The following is a 16,066-nucleotide window of genomic DNA, read 5'->3' on the forward strand; positions in this document are numbered from 1 at the left end:
ACCACCCCGCCAACGCGACCACGATTCTCCGGTCCCGAATGGTTTCCTCTCTAATTACCACTAAGAGACCCCCGCTAAGACGACCATCCCGGTACCCCGACCGCGACCACTGGCTTGGCCGGTCCCAAACTGAAAATCAACCCCGCTAACCCGACCACCAGGCCTAATTGCCGTAATCGGTCGCGACCGCAGCATAGTAATTAGCACCTCGCTGCCAAGCTTTGTTGAGACGGGGACAATGGCCATGGGAATACATATGAAAACAAAAAATACAATGTGATTTTGCAGGTATGATCAATTGTATAAGTGTAAATGAATAAATAAACTTTCCTTTTCTAACGTTTTCATGGTTTGTTTTCATTACTGAGCCAGTTCAGTACCAGACATGCGCACTCAGCAGCAGCAAAATCATGTGATTTGCGTGATTTGCATATGAACTTATAATAAACGGCGGGTAGTTTGAAGACCACACTTATGACAATAACAAGCTTGCGAGACGTTTGAATGTCTTATGATATGGAGAACTTGGTTGATTTACTACAGTATCATTTTATATTTCTTTAAATATTTTGACTGAAAATAGACTTGATTAAAACTGTAGCATTACTCAACTCATCTTCTCAGGTGTGAATTGCTGATGAATCTTGGAACTCGCCGCTAATTTATTTTCGCATATTTTCGGAGCAATTAACGGCTCCCTTAATTGACTGTTAATTAACTCTTAGGTTCTCACATAAAGATGATTACAGATACCGAAGTAATTGATGAGCATTGATAGATTTTTTCATAGACCGATTTTAGTATAAAAGGGGGTCTTTTTTGGAAGAAAATCATATCACCAGTGAATTCTACAGAGACGACATGGCTACGATCAAGAGAAAACCTAGAGAGATGACTATCAAGGAGAAGGTCGAACTCATCAAGAGCAGCGATGGCAAGTCACAGAGAGCCTTGGCAGAGATGTACGGCATTGGCAAGACACAAGTCCAGGGGATACTGAAAAGAAAGGCCGAGTGGTTGTCATCATATGAAGATAACGTCCAAGAAGACAGGAAGAGGTTGAAAGTCGGGACATCACAATTCCAAGAAGACGTCGACCGCCTTACCTACCAGTGGTTTAAGCGAGTGAGAGCAGCCAACCTACCAGTGAGCGGTCCTCTACTTCAACAAAAGGCCAGGTCGTTCGCAGTCTCCATCGGCATTGAAGAGTTCAAGGCGTCCAATGGTTGGCTAGACAGGTTCAAGGGCCGGCACAACATCAACATGGCAGCGATATGCGGAGAGAGTGGTGCGGTCGACGATGATATCGTGCAAGATTGGTTGAAGAAGCTGCCCAGCATCGTAGCCGGTTACGACCCCAGAGATGTCTTCAACATGGACGAAAGTGGCATCTTCTACCGGGCCTTGCCAGACAAAACGTTACGAGTTAAAGGCGAAGAATGCAAGGGTGGAAAAAGGTCGAAAGAACGGTTGACAGCATCGTTCTGCGTCAATATGGAAGGGGACTTTGAAAAAACTCTGATCATCGGGAAATGCGCAAAGCCACGATGCTTTAAAAACGTCACGAAACTACCGCTAACTTGGGAATACAATAAGAAGGCATGGATGACAACCGCGATCTTCGAACGATGGGTACGAAAGTTCGACCGTAAGATGAAATTCCAATGCCGCCATGCCCTGCTTCTTCTTGACAACGCCCCGAGTCATCCCAAAGATCTCCAACTCACGAACGTGAAACTTGTCTACCTCCCGGCCAACACAACCTCCAAGCTGCAGCCACTTGATTAGGGTATCATCAAAAACGTGAAATCGCACTACCGTCGTCGCCTGCTGCAATCGGTCCTTCGCCGGATGGACAACGGGGAGGAAGTTACGAACATCAACAAGTGCGTCACTGTCCTCGATGCTGTCAACTGGATCCATGGGGCAGTGAAAGAAGTTACAGCCAACACCGTCAGACGATGCTTTCGAAAATCGGGCCTAACAGACGAAGCGTTAGATGTCGACCCCGAAGAAGACTTCCCTTTAGCAGACCTCGTGGCCAGAGTCCAGGTGCATCTCGGCACAACCGATGAAGGCATTGCCGACTTTCTGAACTGCGACGATGATCTTCAAACGTGCGATGATGATGTTCACGATATCGAAAAACGTATCCTTGAGGAGTACCGCCAACCGGGGGCAGACGAGCCGATCAGCAATGACGAAGATGATGAGCCAACCCCCAGCACGAGTGACGCCGAAACGACAAAGCCGCAAATAACGTCTCTTCGACAGGCCTACGACGCAATTGAGGAAATCAAGTCGCTGTTCCTCGAACGAAATATTGATACCGTATCGGTATACGATGTACAGACTCTATTATGTGAACAGTTAGTAAATGCGCCAAAACAGTCAAAAATTCAGGACTTTTTCAGTGTTGTAAGGGACTAATCTTAATGACTTGCCTTGGTAAAACTGATGATGTGCTAATTAGCGCTGATGTATTGTAGTCTTAATTGGTCTGTGTAAATAATCATAAGTGTGAACTCCGCGGTGCAAAGATGTGAATAATTGCAAGTGCAATCTTTAATTGTCACAATTCTGTAACTTTTGTCTTGAATAAAATGATCAAAAGTCTGTTAACCATTATTGTTGTACCGTTTGAATAAAAAGGTTAATTCAAATAAAATACATGTACATGTATATTGTCTTCTTAATTCATTAAATTACAAATAAAAACATAACACAATAGAAAATATGTTTTTATTCGCAATAAAACGCTAAGTTATGCAAATTAACATGCGTTACGGCTCACGTGGAATCATACGACAAGTTTACTTCAATCGTCACAAACAGTCGGATGATTCACCAAATTGCCCGCAAATGCATCACGTCGGGCAGATAATGAAACTTTGTGGATAAAATGAGTTACAAAATTACCTTTGCTAACTCATTCTGAGAATGTAACATGTAATTTTATCAACGAACTGTTCTTGCGAGGCATGATAACAAAACTTTGGAGCGTGCATCATCTCAATCAGGCAGCGTTGCTATGGTAGTACAGCGTACACACGCCATGCAGTCGGCAATTTTGGCGGGAAAAATAATCTAGGGATTCCCAACTTCGCTAACACGACCATCCCGGTAACACGACCACTCCGACCACGGTCCCATGAGTGGTCGTGTTACCGGGGTTCCACTGTATCTATACAGGATAAGTTATATTGTTAACCTGCTCCTCACCGGACTTCATCTCATTCAGTATCAACCAGTCATTACCGAATGCCCATTGTCTCGGCACCTGAAAGAAATAAACAACTGACTGAGACTCAAACCCGAAAATGCCTGAACATACATTTATTTCTGTACCGGTGTAAAAGTAACCCACGACCTACCTAGCTGGAGTCCGCCGGACTCTAACTCCTGGGAATCTAAGTCCTACGGTCCTGGACGGCTAGGAGCTGGAGTCCTAGGACTTAGGTTACTAGCAACCAATGTCCTTGGACCGTGACTCCTTAGGAATGTAGGTCCAAAATCTAGTAATCTCCGTCCTAGGTGGACTTCCATTACTAGAACAAACTAGTATTCCAAGTCCTATGCAAAACTACAGTAGATTTTCAGGGAAGATACATTACTCTACTCAAAGTGCCTGCACCTAATTTTCATTCGCAGTGAGGTGTTGCAGCTTACCGATTTTCTATGGCAATGGCTTTTACAATTTCATTTGCCTTGTACTGTACATGTATGTACATAAAGAAATCAACAAGTCATTCTGTTTAACCAGATTCTGTATTTAATGCAAGTATTCACAAGGGTTGACATAAATACTAGTATCATACCCTGCTCTTGAATTGGGCTCTCAAATCACTCTGTTTTTAACCAGAATTAGTAAGTATCCAAGGTGTCAAGACCTCACGCGCACGTTCCGTTGGTATCAAGATATGGGAATGAAAAACGGCAACGAGAATCGTGCTCATGAGGCCCAACACGCAGTATCCGTACGAACCCAAAAATAGGGTGGGGGGGGGGGGGGTTCCAGGAAGTACCAGTAGTCTGTCCTCTCCAACCCCTACTCCTGCCGGGAGTTGCATTCTGACCTCTCTCCCAACTGCTGGCGCTTTGTCCTTCCATCCAGCGCTTCAAAAACAGAATGCAAGGAAATGTGGGACTCGCGTGCCAGCGTGACGTCACAACACCTTGGATAAGTAAGTATCCAAGGTGTCAAGACCTCACGCGCACGTTCCGTTGGTATCAAGATATGGGAATGAAAAACTCCCACTCCGAGCTCGTGACGATGCTGCCTTGGAGCACGAGGCACTGGGCACCCCAGACCGCGGGGGGAGGTCTGTAGATTCCCCTTACTAAAAATCCCAAACCTACAGACCTACCCCAGCGCGTGAAAGCGATCCTCCACTATGGACGTAACTGAAACAAGTGCTTGTATCTCCACCTATGAGTGCATTAATTTTGTTACCACCCGTACCTGCCGCTGAGATACAAGAAACCAAGAACTAAGAAGCTAAGGTGAAACCGTACCTTTATTAACTATTGAAATATTTGGTGCATACCTTTATATTACATGTTACCATTACAGCTATAAATCTCCTGCATACCACCATTCTACACCCCCTTCACGACCACCGTTAAAAGAATACGCATTTCGTAAAAGTTCGAAATTGTCCCTGAATTCGGCAATTCCCTATCGCTGAAGTACGTACTAACTCAGGCTTTCAGTGATACCACTGTGTCCGCTGATCTACGGATGACAATATTACTACGTTTCAACAAATTCTTACGTATAATGACGACATTGCGTCCAGACCGCAATTGTTTCGAAATAGCGTAAGTCTTTAAAGGAGGAAATATTACACTTGCTATAAATCATAATGAAGCCGCCAATCACCATAGTTACAGATTACATTTAGGCAAATTAGACTCATCAAAATACTGTTCCTCAATATTGGACCACGCGAGATGGGATGACGGAGTGGCTAGCGCCCTTGAAGCTACCGCAGCCTGCCCAAGCTTATCCTCCCGGGAATAATGGTTTGCACTAGACGCCGACGCCCATCCAACATGTTTCATCAGTAATTGTTGATGATTTTGGGCGCCGGCATCTCCCAAAACATTTGGGACTAGAGACCTGAGAGAAATTGCACACGCTCCCCTCAGACTGTGAGGCGTTTCTCCTTTGTCGATGCCTAAAGTGACCAAATAGGAGCGGAGACGACAATAAATCGTCTGGTATTCTAACGGGCTATTCCTAACAGAGTCCTGCTTCATTGCTCTGAAGAAAAACCCCGCATCTAGGCTTATACCTAGCTCCCGAGCGGTTGCCAGGTACGTTTCTAAAGCCCTTACCGGACAGATTAACCTGTCTGGATTCCTGAATATGGTGAAAACATTAGGTTTGTTGACCCTGTGGGTTTTACCCCAAGTATGCTTTATTACGTAACCTCTTCCACCAGGAAGGGCCCTCAGCTCCTGGAATAACATGAGGCCCAAGTCATGCGCACGGTCTCCGCCAAAGAACAAAAGCTTGAAAACGGCCTGGTCACGCGCCAAGACAAATCTATGGGTAGCGCTTGCTGACTGCTGCAAATGCCTGTCAATATACGAGGCAATAATGACTAATTTGGATAGAAACAAAGGCTTAGCTTGCTTCTGCACCACGTGACCCACGCTTTGCTCTATCTGGATCTGCTTCACAAAAATCTTAACCATGGTGGAGTCGACCGGGTTACCCCCGGGCCCCTGCCAGAAGGACATAACGCCCTTCTCAGTGAATATCGCTTTTAGCTGGGAAACTTTGTTGATTACAGTCCCAAAAGCTAATTTACGCGGGCAGCCGCAAACCGGTTTGCTATCACCGATTGCCGAGCAATCCCTGTAATGCACAGGAGTTTTACCCGCCTTATCTTTACAAACCAGGAACATGCAAATCTCTTCCGGCCCACAATCCACTATTGCTTTACCCAGGTGACCTAAAAATTGCTCCAACTCGCATTCCAACTTTGATTTCTTCCTCTGGTAGGCAGAGGCATGGTTTGCTTCCATCAACTCCCGCACCCTGCCACGCAGGGCGAAGAAATCCGGCACCGGGCCAGTAGCCCCCTTGCCCTGAAAGAGTATAACAAAAGCAACTAAGACTGACTACTATTATCTGAACACTAAACTCGGTAGAACCACTATGACAAAATAAGACGAGCGGCATACAGGGGCAACTTCAAACCCGACGGTATATATCCCAGCTTAGACGGAGTTTCCACAACGGTTATGTCCCCTTGCATCCCCAACAAAACCATTTGCGTTTTACCAACGACCTGAGGCCACCACGCCGGCAGTGGCGACTGTTTAGCGACTACGAGGGTCACTTTCAGAGGGGCGTGAGCATTCGTGCAATAAGAAAGACACCACACTCGGCGTCATGACCAAAGGCGGGAAGCAGTAGTAATTTTCCGCTGGTAACAAGGTCTGGGCAAACAAGTTCACACCTGACACCCCCGGGAGAGGCCAGGGAGAATAGTGTCTGAGGGGTTGCCCACTGGAGTTCAACATGACATTAGAGTCTAGGGCCATTAAATCGAAAGAATGGGGACCAAATAACTCCTCTAGTTTTGCCCAGGTGGATCCCCTAAGCCGCGAGTCTGCTGAGGACAAAACCCTCGATGGCTCGTCCGCCGGATTGCGCTCTGACGGGATGTAAATTAACTTCAAGTCACAGTTTAACTCGGAAACCAACCGGAATAGTTCCTTCATCATTGACACTAACCGAAGATCCTTCGCCCCCCGATCTTTCCCATGCAAAGACCACAGCGGAATTATCCACCTGGACATCCACCCTTCTGTTTCTTACCCGATCTGGCACTGACTGTAACGTTTTTATCACAGCTTCGGCTTCCTTGAGGTGAATAGGCCTAGAATCTTGTGCGAGCCAATAATCATGAACCACCTGTTCCGCCCCAATGGATGCACCCCAAGCGAAACCGCTAGCATCCGACGATAGGACAAGCTGAGTGTGCCGCTCTTGTCTCCAGGGTACCCAATCAGAGTGATGGTCTAAGAAGTTCCAAAATTCAATTTCTTCGCAAAGGTCCCCCGCAATGGATATTAACCTGTTGTTTCTCCCAGCTTTACCCACCTCGCGAGCCATAACCCTGATGAAGAGCTTTGCTGCCGGGAACGCCAGGGAAAAGGAAATACACTTCCCCATCAATTTCTGTAGTAATTTCAGGTGGGCCATCTTGAGGCCCAGTATAAATTCTCTGAGCTCTCTGAAACGAGCCAACTTTTCCGGCGGTATTTCGAAACATCTCGCAACCGTGTGCATAATCATCCCTAAATGTTTCAAGGATAGCCGAGGGAACCATAATGATTTGAAACGCTCAATTGTAAAGCCAAGTGCCAAAAGCGTAGCTGCGTTTAAGAAAATGGATAGGCCTGTCCTCTGGATGGCCGTTGCCCCCCTCCTTACCATTGGGCCTAAGAAACGGTCGTCTAGATACTGGGTTGTAATTATTCCCCGAGACCTCAAGAATTCTGTGACTTGCATTCCCGTTTTCTGGTACACAAACGGGCTGACTGACCAGCCGAACGGCAACACGGTGTACTGAAGGTACCAGCCCCCGAATTCCAAACCGAAATAGGTCTTGGAATCTTCTGTCAGTGAAATACCCATATAGGCCGACTTTTCGTCGGATGAAGCAACGAAATCGCCAGGCTCGAGGAGGCTAGGAATAATGGGCAAGCCTTCCAAAGAAAAAGGCATGTGTTTCATAAAAAGGTTGAGCAGACGCTCGTCATGACACAGCCTACTTTTCCTAGAACCTTTGACCATAACTAAAGGCATGACTAGGTGAGGAGGTTCAACTTCCCCCACCTTTCCCACAATTTCTAGGGAGCCATTTCGTATCCCTTCTTCGAGCTGCCTGGCGATTTCGTCAGCATACAACTCACAATTCTTGAAATTTGGGAGTACCACTCGAGGAGGTAAGACCGAGTCAAAGTGCTTTCCCGCAAAATTGCCCTTAAAATGTTGAAAGAAATCATGGACATTGACCTTGTTGAGTATCCAGTCTTTTACCATGAGACCATCGGGGTTGCTATTGTGATCCAGTAACCATAACCAATTAGCCGGCTCGCTATGGACCTGACCTGCCGTAAAATTTTTATCGTCTCGGAATGGTAGCCGTGATAGCCTGTCCTCCCATTGATAACCTTCCCAATCCCACGTGTGCTTCAAAGAATACGAGGGTTTCGCGTCGAGGGGTTGCCTTCATAGTCTATGAATCGGGTCGCACTACGTTCACGAAGTGCCTTTTCTGGGTCAAAACCGGCGTCCTTTTCCCACTTTGGAACATACTTCTGCAAATGAGAAACGCGAGACATGAAGTACGGATTCTGAAACAATCCTGCTTCCGCGTAAACCAATCCATGAACAGCTACTGGCTATTAAACTTATAGTTAGACTCTCATTACCTTTCCCCAACGCCGGGAAGACGAAACGGCACTTATGTTAACCCGATCGATTTCGTGAGACAAGAATGGGAAGGCAGACCCCCTCAACGCCCATCCCTGGTGGACAAGTCCACAAAAGGGCCACTAAGGAGCCCCCGGAAATGGGAGAGAAGAGAACCTGCCTGTACGCGTAATATAGCTAAAAAGTACAGTCACCTAAAAATATTAGTAATATTATTATTATATTCCAAATGTTCCCCTATCACCGGGAAACTCACTTTTTATGGCCATGAAATGACCCGGGAATCATGAACGAACAACAGATTGACTGCCCCCACCAATTATTATGCCTGTTTCCCATCTGGATTTTTCCCATCTCTCAGTGGGCAGCCCGACACCCAATGATCGGAGGCGTTACACAAGAAACACGGCCTGGAAGCGGAAGGGGTGGCCGAGCCACGCCTGAATGCCCCCCTTCCCCTGCCTCGAGATGGCGTGAAATACCTGGATGTCCCCCTGGCCGAGAACTGGGAGATCAGCTGATTCAAAAGCTGCGCGTTTAAGTTACCCGCGTTCTGCTCCCCGAGATTTTTCTCCGTTTGCTTCGGTTTTGTCTTCTTAAGAACCTTCTTCCACGCATCCACGGCCGACTGGGCCTTCTTGGCCGAATCAGACCCAACTAGCTTGATCACCAGCCCATGCAGGGCTCCACCCGCATCATTTTCCCGGCAAGCCCTGACGGCCATTTTGTAGGATTCCTTATCGGCATGATCACTGAAAGTAGCCGCGTCATATAGCGTCTCCATTGCCGCGATCAAGACGGGGTTCGTCGAAGAAGATCTAGCCGCGAGCATCCTCACCTGTGCCAAAGCAAGCTCCACATTCCCGGCACCGCCATCCTTTGCCTCTCTTAGCTTCTTTACCTCCTGCTCCAGCTCCTGTAGTCTACCATGGTCGGTTTCCGTTTCAGCAGAGGCTCCTGACTGCAGAAAAGATGGGATACAGTGAGCCGCCCGATAGGCCAGAAACAAATCGGCATGTATCGCTAGACCTGACCCAGACGGCTATATCAACCCGCCAAGAAGGCGTAGCTTCCTGTGAAACCGTCTCCCACCTAAATACGTCCTCTTATGAGGGTAGAAATTCAGTACTCTCCATAGGGTATTCATGGGCGTGTGGTCTGCTTAATTCACTTTCCTCTGACACGACCTGGGCGGCTTGGATGTGCCTGCACCAAACGCTTAGACCGATCCTCGCCGTGCCAAATTCCTGAGCTGGCCTTAGCTCGCTGACTATATGGGCTAAGCTAGATTAGACACCCCTTTAAAACGGGTTGTCTTAGGTGCCCACCCCCTTGGATGAAAAGGATGTAATAAATTCTAGATTACCCTTTTTGTGCCTCTTGGTTCGCTAGTAGGGGTCTTGACCACTGGGCCCTTGGCCATCGCTGACGCTCCTCCCCCAGGGTCTTTCGCTGCCGTAGACGTTCCCGCCACCGGATCTTTGGTACCAAGGGGCTGGGCTGCGAGCGGGGCCCCCTTATCGTTGGCCTGAAGGACCATCGCGTGGACAACCCGCCTTCGGCTGCCAATGTCATCATCTAGCCTTGCCAGATCCAACAGCACCTGACGGGAAAAATATAGCATCTTACTACTGATCAGCAACAGGGTGAATTTAGACTAAACTACCAGAAGAATTACCAAACGAGAACCGACCCTGGCCATTGCGTTCTTTCTGAGAATGTCAAACGACTATAATTATTCGCTGGACTCAATATGTTGCCGACGCGACCTCGAAAGGCCCTCCCTGTCTGTACCACCAGCTGTCGGCCTCTATGCGTCGGAGAGAACCAACGACAGTTGCGGCCCTCATTTGCTAGAGGCATATATTCTTTACCTACCTTCGTCTCGTGGCCCATAACTCTTTTGACTTCAGTGTTCAAGTCCTCTGCGGAATATGATGCCAGGGGGTACTTTCTTGACGGGCTTGCCATATCGGCAACGTCCAAGTCCTCGGGCAGCTCTCGCAAACGATCAAAAATAGGGAGGAAATCTCTCCCTTTAAGGGAATGACCCTCTCTGAGCCATGTTTTCGCCATTTCCGTGATAAAAAAGAAAATTCTCGTAAGAGTGCTACTGGTGCGTACCAAACCAGAAGTGCCTTCGCCGCATTCGAAACGCCCTTTCCAATAGGGTTGATGGTCCTAGTTAGGTAATCAGATCGTAACCTCTGACACACGGCCTGAGCGTTCAAGCACTACATGTAACACTTGCTCATATTACGCACTCTGTTACGTCCCTGTCATCACCAGGTTTATTGTATTTGTATAGAGTTTACGCCTTAATCTCCAATTGAGGGCTTAATATGCTGGAGACCTGCCTCGCCTTTGTCTGCGACCTTTGTTGACCATGAAGACACTATGAAAAAACGCTTGCGAGCGTGACTGGCCACACCTCAATGTACGTCTAAGCTAAGCCCAACTAAAGCCATTAGGGAGGTTCCGCACTAGTTTCCAGTACCACCGTATAACCATTACTCCCCGTGGAAAAGAAAAGAACGCCCTCCCTCTAGACTGAGCCACCGGAATCCCAACCAGCTTCCTAGAGCAGGCCCTTGATAACCCCACCAAAGATTCATTGCGATAATTCCGCACCTGATATTAAACCCAATCTTCTAGTGGATGAACGTACTGTACATGTACTAGGTCAGAACCAATATTTAAGTATGACCATGTTCCCTGGACAGTCTGTCTATCTCCCGGATAGACTAACCGGCCCCCCGGTAGATTTCCGTCCCCACGAACGGGTACTGTCCCCTGGACAGTCTGTCTATCCCCCGGATAGACTGTCTATCCCCCGGATAGACTAACCGGCCCGCCGGCACGGTTCCGTCCCCACTGGATGGGTGACTGGCCCACCGGACAGTCTGTCTATCCCCTGGATAGACGGGTTAGCCGGTAAACTCTCCGTGTAGAAGAGCCTCCAGCTGAACCACATTCTGCTTCGAAAATACCACCCGAAACACAATGCGAGAGAGGCATTTCCATGCATACATGCCCGGGACAACGTGTACAGACTACGCCGAAAGTCTGCACCAGGCTGCCCTCCAGACATGCACACAAAGAAGCCCTCCTCAAGCAATGGGCTTGAACGACCGTTCCGGGCGGCTTCCAAAAACAGAATGCAAGGAAATGTGGGACTCGCGTGCCAGCGTGACGTCACAACACCTTGGATAGATACATATTGTGGTATTGATAATGTGTTGACAGTGACATGAAGACTGGAACGTAGTTTATTTCTTTTCATTCTCAGACGGCCCCTCATGCCATATCTTTAAGTTCGCCCCGTTTATTGAGGTTTTCAAGTGGATACCATCCTCGTTCGTTAACAAGTATCCCCCGCTCTTGGTCTTGCTCCTTATGACATACGGGCCCAGCCAAGGTAACGCAGATTTTCCCCCTTTTCGATCCGATCGTACCAAATTTTTCTTCAGGACCTTAGTTCCAACGGGGATATCCTGCAACAAAAAGAAATATGAAGTTTGAGAACAGAAGTTTGCAATACATGTAAGGTGCCACTTGCCTTAGACAATAGCTTCTTTGCAACATTTCCCTTCTTCAGATCAGTGACGTCATCTTCGCATGGTCAAATGAAGCAACATTTTCATGAATAATACATGAATACGTTTTGTCTAACACTCACGTTTTGAGAGATCCTCCTCTTGTTGTAATGCGTTTCTTGTCGCCCCTGGGCCTTCTTGATGTTTTTAAGCACTTTCTGCCCTATAGACTCTCGCATTCTAGTAACTCTCTTATTGACCTCTGCATGTTGTTCACTCCCACTTGGTCGGGGTTCGTCTGCTTCGGCGTTTCCCTCAGGTTCATCCACATCTTCAGGAAGAATGGGTTCCCTAAAATGAATAATGATTGAACTTGCGCGACACATAATAAGAGTGATTCAAGGATATTGTAACCACTTATAGCTACACACGCAGCGCTTAAAACAATATTGATAACCAGTTAGTACTTGGAAACTGGTGAGTACATGTCAGAACGAATCACTTACTTATTATCAATCTAAGCTGAATTTAAGACTTTTTTGGTGTCAAAAGTTTGGGTCAATTTTCCTTTCCTTTTAGACAACAGAAGACCAATAATTACCTGCCATACATGAGGAAAAAGGGAGAAAATCCCGTTGAGGCGTGCTTTGAGGTGTTGTACGCGAACACGACTTGAGGCAATTGGTTCTCCCAGTCATCACCTGGCTCCATCTTTAGTAGCATTGCTTCCAATGTCTGATTGAAACGTTCTGGAGAAAAAAATACAACAAATGAAGCGAAATTAATTTACGTATAAAACAGAATTAGAATATGTGGCCTTGTAATGTATTGTCTGCATTTATATAGCGCTTACAAGTTAACCTGCTCAAGTCCTTTACTTACCAGTTAATCCATTCGACTGAGGGTGGTAAGCCGTGGTTCGGTGGTGCGACATTTCTAAAGCAGTCACTATGCCCTTCACAATCTCGTTGTTGAATTCCCGCCCTTGATCGGAGATCAAAACCCTTGCGAAACCAAAACTGAAATAAAGAATACGAATACGGAATTATGTTTTTTTGTGCGTATGTCTATTGATGAACAGTCCTGTCCCTGAGTAAGGCATGATGGGTTATACTTACATGTAGCTGCCAAAGTAGCGCTAATTTGACTATCGCCTATGTCTTAAGTTATAGTAATGTCTTATGCCTATGTCCTATCAACATGATCAAGGAGAAAGGAAAATTATTTATTTGTCTGATTTCATTCTCTATTCATTGTTCAAATTTAGTCTATAAAACTTACCAGAAGAATGACTTGAAAAGCACCTTCGCAACACCTTCTGCATGTTTTGACGGTAGTGGGTTCGCCTGGGCCCACTTGGAGAAGTAACAGGTCGTCGTGCATATGTATTTATTGCCATTCCTTGACTCTTCTAGAGGCCCGATAAGATCGATACCAATCTGAAATCACAAAAAGGGGACAAAACGAAAGTAGAGTTAGAACGCAGATAATCAATTGTAGCGTCTTGCCCAGTAGGACACCACTGCATTACGAGATATTACATTGGGTGAGGTCACAATCCGTGTTAGAATCACACTAACACCTGATTTTAACACCTAACACCAGAGATAACACCAGTTGTGACCTGCTTTGTGTGATCTCTGGATCACACTTGATCTGGGTGTGATCTTTGGGATTAGGTGTCAGGTGTTGGTGTTAGGTGTTAAAATTGGCAAAGGTGTTACACCTCAAACCCAGCTTGGTGTTTAGGATCAGAAAATCTCTATTCATTTTCCTTTTGAGTTAACACTAACCCCTAGGGATCAAGCAAGATTGGAGGTCACAACACTTTACACCAACTGTCTTGTCTTCTGTTAATTCTGCAAAATGTTTCATTTCCCTGCATTTCAAGCAGAATTTCAGCAAAATCTCCCTGTGCAGAGAGGACCAAAGTTAAGAAGAATGCCTGCAGAAACTGAAGAACCCATAGAACAGCATGTTAGGCTCGCTGAGCAACAGATTCAGCTCCTTGCTACCGAGTTTCATGCATGGAGGCAGGGTGAGGGCAGACCAAGGGCATGTCCTGTATCTTCTTTAAAGAGAATTGAGACATTCCTACACATGATGGCATCTGGAGGCTTTTATCGGCAAATAGGATTTTCTGTAGGACTTGCCAAGAGCACCGTCATTGCCTACACGCATGAAGTGGCTAGGTTCCTATACTCTTCATCTCCAAACCGCATATCTTTGCCCCAGGATCAGGAATTTGATGACTTGGCCCAGCAACTTAGGACTGTGGATGGTCGTGTTCTTCGCGTCATCATGTTTCTCGATGGTGAAATCGTTAAAATCCAGCGTCCGGATAGAGCTGGAGATGCGTACTTTTGTGGGAGGCATGGTAAATCATGTGACTCTTTGAATGTCCAGCTCGTTGTGGACAAACATGGATGTGTTAGACATGTGGTGAGTGGAATACCAGGGTCTACTCATGACAAGACTGCAATCGAATGGTCTCGGCAATTCATGGCATACCTGGACACCTTGCCAGAAGACGTTGCAATTCTAGGAGATCCAGCATATCGAAACGTTCATCCCAGGGTTGTTTGTACTTTTGTGGGGAATAATCTGCCACAGGAACAATTGCAGTTCAACTTGCAGTGCACCAGACTGAGGCAGATAGTAGAAAGGTCCATAGGGGCAACTGAATTGAAATGGCGAATCAGTCAACTTAAAGAAAACAGGTTTCCAGCAAAGTATGGACCGCTTTTTCCGTCTCAGTGCATGATTGGTATTTGCGTTCTGCACAATCGCTTCACCAATTTCCTTTAAGAGTCCTTGGCCGAAAGGACTTAAGCTGTTTTAATGAACAAACTGGACTCGCAGTTTAAACAAAATGTGCAAAAAATATATTTAAAGCCAAAATTTTACATCGTTTGATGTTTGTCACTTATTGCACCTTTGGTGTTGAGAATTAAAACTGATTAAAATTATCCTGTAGTTCCAATGATCTTAAAAATAACATCAGTAAGCAAAACCTGCTTGAAAAATTGCTTGTCGTTTGACAACTTTCAAAAAAATTACTTGTCAATTTGTGAAACACTTAACACTGCCCAGAAACTTGTGTGTGGCAATTTTTTAAAGTTGATTTTTTTAAAATAAATGAACAGAAAACTGACCTGAAACAATTGGACTCTTATTGAACCCACAGCCTAACCATGGAGGTATAAAATAAGTTCTTATTTATACCTCCATGGCCTAACCTAGTTGATGACAATGGTAACAGGGTGCTATGCTAACTACTGAGGTTCAGATTGATCAGAAATCCTGAGCTTATTGACAGTGAAGAATGCAATTCGCATCATAGTCAGTTCTTCAGCAATTGTGTGTAGAACTGCATTCTGGTCTCTCAGCAAATTGAGATACTCTTTTTGACTGTCATTTTGAGCCATCTCACTGAGCTTGTCATCATTTTTCTTTGTTTTCTTGGCTGTGGGCAATTCTGGATTCTCAGTGGGTAGAACTGAATTAGAGAATGATGGAAATTCATCAACATCCATGAAAAGACTAGAAACGCTTGGGGTTGGTGAAACACTCCTGGTACTGCTATTAGCTACTGGTGAGATACTCCTGGCACTAGTGCTGCTACTAGGGAAACTTGGGGCATGGAGGGATGCAAGTGATCCTGAAGATGGGGTCTTTGACTTTGTGCTCTTCTTAGAGCCAGATCCAACCTGAGTAGCATCTCCAGGAAATGTTGATATCTCACCAGGTGTTACAACCATAAGAGGCCTAACACTCCCACCAACTGGGTTATATAACTGATAATATTCTTCATATTTGGCAAAGAGTTCAACTGAATTTCGCAGCTTTCTTTCTGGGTTAAAATCATCAGTCCCTTCCCCTGAAGTTGCCTGTTTCTTAATCACATCCCTATAATCCCTGCCAAGGTTCTTCATCAAATTCTCTATGGAAGATGCTTCATGTTCAACTTCAGCTCCTATCAGTGCATAGAACTCTGCCGCTTTTCCCTGTTTTTTCAATCTGAGATAAGTGTTTCTTTTGTCAATAATGTGCTGAAGTACTTCTATTATTT

General features: G+C 45.9%; 1 protein-coding gene and 1 pseudogene across 1 annotated transcript; both read left to right on the forward strand.

Annotated features, from left to right (window-relative positions):
- The first annotated feature begins 891 nt into the window (after positions 1 to 891).
- On the forward strand, positions 892 to 2,430 carry LOC135503546 (tigger transposable element-derived protein 4-like; annotated as a pseudogene).
- An 11,505-nt stretch (positions 2,431 to 13,935) lies between these two features.
- LOC135503547 (uncharacterized) lies at positions 13,936 to 14,806 on the forward strand. Its single transcript, XM_064797149.1, has one exon. It carries the CDS (start codon positions 13,936 to 13,938, stop codon positions 14,800 to 14,802), a length of 867 nt encoding a protein of 288 aa, XP_064653219.1. The 3' UTR covers positions 14,803 to 14,806.
- Positions 14,807 to 16,066: the final 1,260 nt, after the last annotated feature.

This window comes from Lineus longissimus, unplaced genomic scaffold (genome assembly GCF_910592395.1).
Source record: "Lineus longissimus unplaced genomic scaffold, tnLinLong1.2, whole genome shotgun sequence".
NCBI lineage: Eukaryota > Metazoa > Nemertea > Pilidiophora > Heteronemertea > Lineidae > Lineus > Lineus longissimus.